The following is a 4238-nucleotide window of genomic DNA, read 5'->3' on the forward strand; positions in this document are numbered from 1 at the left end:
GCTTCGATCGCACCCACCGGTGCCCCTTCCCCCATGTGGTGCGAGCTGGTGCCATCTTCGTGCCCATCCACCTGGTGAAGGAGCGGCTCTTCCCTCGGCTGCCACCCGCTTCTGTGGACCATGTGCTGCAGGAGCATCGTGTGGAACTGCGGCCCACCACGCTGTCGGAGGAGCGGGCACTGCGGGAGCTCGCCCTGCCGGGCTGCACCTCGCGCATGCTGAAGTTACTGGCGCTGCGCCAGCTGCCCGACATTTACCCTGATCTTCTCGGCCTGCAGTGGCGTGACTGTGTACGCCGCCAGCTGGGTGAGCATGGGGCAGCCCCAGTGGCCACCGGAGCTGTGTGAGCAAGTGACAGGTGTGTGTGCTGTGTGAGTGCGTCACAGCTGGGGCTGCGTGATTCCAAGGACTCCTGCCTGGGTAGGGGTCTCTAGGGTATGCTCTGGGTGCCTCCACCCCTTGACCCTCCAGACATCAGTGAGCGCCTTCATAGCCTCCTTTGTAGTCTTCTGAACATGCCGGCTGCTCTGTCCCCATGGAAACTCCTCGGTCTACCCTGGTGCTGCAGCTTCTTGGATTCCCTCCTCTGCCTGTGCCTTCTCCATCTTTGGTGCAGTGTTTCCGGTGCTCTGGTTAGGCCCTGTTTTCTAGCTGAGATCATTTCCCCTATCTCCAGCCTCCCCTTTCTGAACTCTAGCCCTAAATAACCCACTGCATGCTGGGCCTCTGCCTCTGGGTCTCCCACACTGAACTCATCCCAAATCACACTCCCGAGCCTTCCCCTCAGCTCACTTCCCACCCCCAGTTCTCTTCCATGTCAGTGAAGGGCACCCCCTTTCACAAAGCTCCTCATGCCTGGTGAGGGCCACAGTTGCCTTTATGAATGCATAGTTTTGCAGTCCTCGCTGGCCCTTACATACACAGAAGTGTGCCCACAAATCGCATTGTTTTATGGTTTGCTTTTCCTCTACTAAACCACGTCTCGTGCCTACTGTTCTCCAGCTTGTTTTCTTTTTATGTTCTGGAGGACCACACAACTGCCAAAGTGTTGTGTGGTGTGTATGATCACGCTTCTTCAGCTAGAGATCTGGTGATGGGACCAAGTGGATTCTGTCCTTGTCCCTCCTGCATCAGTACACCTGGCATCCCAGCCTGAGGCCCCCTCTAGTTTTCTCTCCCTGCTGCCCCCACCCTCTCCCATTTCCACCACCCAGCCTCTTCCCTGTAAAAACTGTTCCTAGTTCCATCCCCATAGTGGCAACCTTGCCCCGGGCCCTTACCTGGTTAGGATGGGGAAGGGCCTGAGGCAGTGAGGTGCAGATGAGATGAGCCTAGGAACTGGCTGACCAAAATCCCTGATCCCTGAATACCTACAAAATTGGAGCAGATGCCTTCACGGGATGCAAAGGAAATCCAGACTCAGGCAGTCTGTTACTGAGTGAGGGTCCCGCATCTCTCAGGGCTGGGCTGCCTAGCTCAGTCCTCTCCTCATATAGTTGGGCTGTCTGGGGCCCAGAGAGGGTCAGGTCCGTTTCTCCTGGGCTGCCTGATTGGCAGTAGAGTCTGGGCACTCCGCACAGTCCGCGGCTGCTCTGATTGGAGCTTGCAAGAATCGGGGGCCTGGGAAGGAAGTGACTGAGACCAGGCTTCCGGTCTCTGACTGAATTTTGTTGCCCCTGTCCTCACTCCCTCCCCGCTTGAGGGCCGCCTTTCTGTGTGTGCCCCCAGACAGTTATCCCTGCTTTCCTTTCTTGTGGGTTCCTATGCTCCCCCAGCATGACTGTTAGGGCAGTCCCTACCTGGGCTCGGCCTTGGGCTTGGGCTTGGGTTCTGGGGCTGGTATGGCAGAAACATGATGGCTGTCTTACATGGCAGGGTCCTCTGTTCCCATGACTCAGTTTTCCATCTGGACAATGGGTATTGGACCAGGCCAATGGTTCCTGACCTGCTTAGCCCCTTTGCTGTCATCCTTGTACCCAAACAGCCTCTCCTGAGCAGTACCCTCATCAGATGGAGTTTCTGGTGTCACCAGGGGAGAAGCACATCTTTTTGGCTTGGATGGTCTGGCCAGTGGGCATGTGTGGGGAAGAGCTGTGATGCCAGCCTGACTTGGGGTAGAGCAGAACCACTGTTTGGATGGCTTTGGAGGCCAGGAGGTGGGACCTGAGGGTATGGGGTCTGCAGGCTGACTATGTGTTTGTTTTCCAGGTGACTTTGACACTGAGGCTGGAGCTGTGTCCTCCTCAGAGCCCACTTTGGCCAGAGATGAGCCAGAGAGCCTAGCCCTGGCTCGGAAGTCACCGGCCCCCAAGGTCAGGAAGCCAGGGAGGAAGCCACCAACCCCTGGCCCAGAGAAAGCAGAGGCAGCCACTGGGGAAGAGTCCTGTGCTGCCTCCCCTACCCCTGCTGCCTGTGCCAGCCCACCTGGCCCCACACTGAAGGCCCGCTTCCGCAGTCTGCTGGAGACCACCTGGCTCAATGGCCTGGCTCTGCCCACATGGGGCCACAAGTCATCAAGACCAGACCGGCCCTCACCCTGCCCACAGCTGCTGGACAGCCAGAGCCATCACCTGTAGCACTGGTTGCCAGTGCTGTGTGTATAGTGATCACTCTCCACCCTTCCCTTGTGCCTGCCCAGCTGCCCCGGGGCCAGGAGTGGATGCTGGGGCTGGGGCTGCTCCCTTGGAGGGGTTCCAGCTCTGACCCTGGGGCCCACCCAGGGTGGGCTGAGAGCCCCTGAGCTTTTAACACGAGAGTCTTGATTGGATGGGACTACTTCCTATTTCTTGCCTAGAGAACACACATGGGCTTTGGAGCCCGACAGACCTGGGGTTGAATCCAGGCTCGTGTTCTTGCTGCAGGACCTGGGCGAGAACTTCACCTCTGCTGAGCCCTCATTCCCCATGTGTAAAATGGGACAACACAACCTACCTCACAGGGTTGTCGTGGGGATGCTGCCTGGCGCATACCCTGTCCATACCCTGTCATGATTTGCTCTCTGCTTCCTCCCTGGGACAGGGCCTAGAATTGGAGGCAGAGAACCTTCCTATAGAAAGTCTTCATGTGTCCTAGGACTTGGCTGTCGTAGAGTGGTACCTTAGACAGTGGGTGTGACTCACTTTCAGGAGTCACCCTCCAGCATTTGGGGTTGGGTTGGCCCCACTCCAGCCTGGAGCTCCCTGAGGGAGCCTGCACTCCCTGCTCCCAGTCCCCGCTTTTGGTGCAGGGATGCAGCCTGGAGCTGGTGTCTTGTTCTGGGCCTGCTGCTGCCACCCCAGGAGGCCCCAGGCCTGTCCTGAATTGACATCAGTGCTTCAAACTGCCTCCCCTACTCCTGGCATTATCCCGGGAAACTTATGTTTTCTAGAAGCTAAGCAGCTGCTGGGACTCAGGGACTGATGCAGGTGGGCTGAGTGGCAGCTCAGTCCTAGAAGGTCTCTGAAGATCTGGACTGAGGATCCTGCTGCTCCCCAAGCCAGAGCCCATCAGCCAGGCCTGCTGTGAGCCACCTGCCTGCGGAGTGCTGAGCTGAACCAAAGGCTGGCAAGCTCTGGGCCTTATTTAAGGGATTGTGATGGGCCCTGGAGGCAGCCCATTAAAGTATCTGGCTTGTTTTTGGAAGTGGGGCCTGGCCGTGTGTTTGGGGATGGTGGGTTTCATGTTCCGTCACTGTGTGCCTAGCCCTTTGCTTGCAGGCTGCTCTCCCTGGTCCCAGTCCAGAAGGTGCTGGGTGGCTCCTGCACCATTGTGCAGATGGCTGTGGCTCTGTGGACCCCTCACATACATACTTGCTTGCTCTGGGAAAGCCCTCCTGAGACCCCGTGGGTCCTGGTGGTGGTTGGTCTATGGGCTACTGCCTGGTGAGAAATGCTGGTCATTAGACCCCAGCACGTGCCCCTCTCCCAGGGTCAAGCATGGCTTTCATGGTCTGGGTAGAACTGTCAAAACCTCCCCATTGCTGGTGACCATGCAACCCACTGACCCTAGCTTGGGGGATGGGGGGTGATGTGCTGGGCCCACCCTCTAGAGACCCCGCCCCTGCCGGGCTCTTCCCCCAGAGGCTTGTTCTCAGGGCAGCTAGGGTGGCTTCCTGGGCCTGTCTTCCCACTCCCCCTGGGCCAGGGGCCAGTCCACTGGGGCTTGCTGGACCTGTGCGGCATCCTGGTGGTGGTCACTGGGCCCAGCTGCGCTGTCCCTCCTCTGCCAGCCTGGCCTTAACACTAGGCTGGGATTTGGAG

The 4238-nt window shown here is 58.4% G+C and overlaps 1 protein-coding gene across 1 annotated transcript in view; it reads left to right on the forward strand.

The window, feature by feature from the left end:
- PRMT2IP (PRMT2 interacting protein) overlaps nucleotides 1-3621 on the forward strand; it is a 10693-nt gene extending 7072 nt beyond the window's left edge. Inside the window, exons 3-4 of the mRNA XM_017874988.1 lie at nucleotides 1-306; nucleotides 2209-3621. The exon at nucleotides 1-306 is cut by the window's left edge and continues 1 nt beyond it. Of these exons, the coding sequence (XP_017730477.1) occupies nucleotides 1-306; nucleotides 2209-2576 (674 nt within the window). The 3' untranslated portion in view covers nucleotides 2577-3621. The remainder of the gene's footprint in view (nucleotides 307-2208) is intronic.
- The last annotated feature ends 617 nt before the right edge of the window (nucleotides 3622-4238 follow it).

Source organism: Rhinopithecus bieti, unplaced genomic scaffold (genome assembly GCF_001698545.2).
Source record: "Rhinopithecus bieti isolate Rb0 unplaced genomic scaffold, ASM169854v2 scaffold_9693, whole genome shotgun sequence".
Classification (NCBI taxonomy): domain Eukaryota; kingdom Metazoa; phylum Chordata; class Mammalia; order Primates; family Cercopithecidae; genus Rhinopithecus; species Rhinopithecus bieti.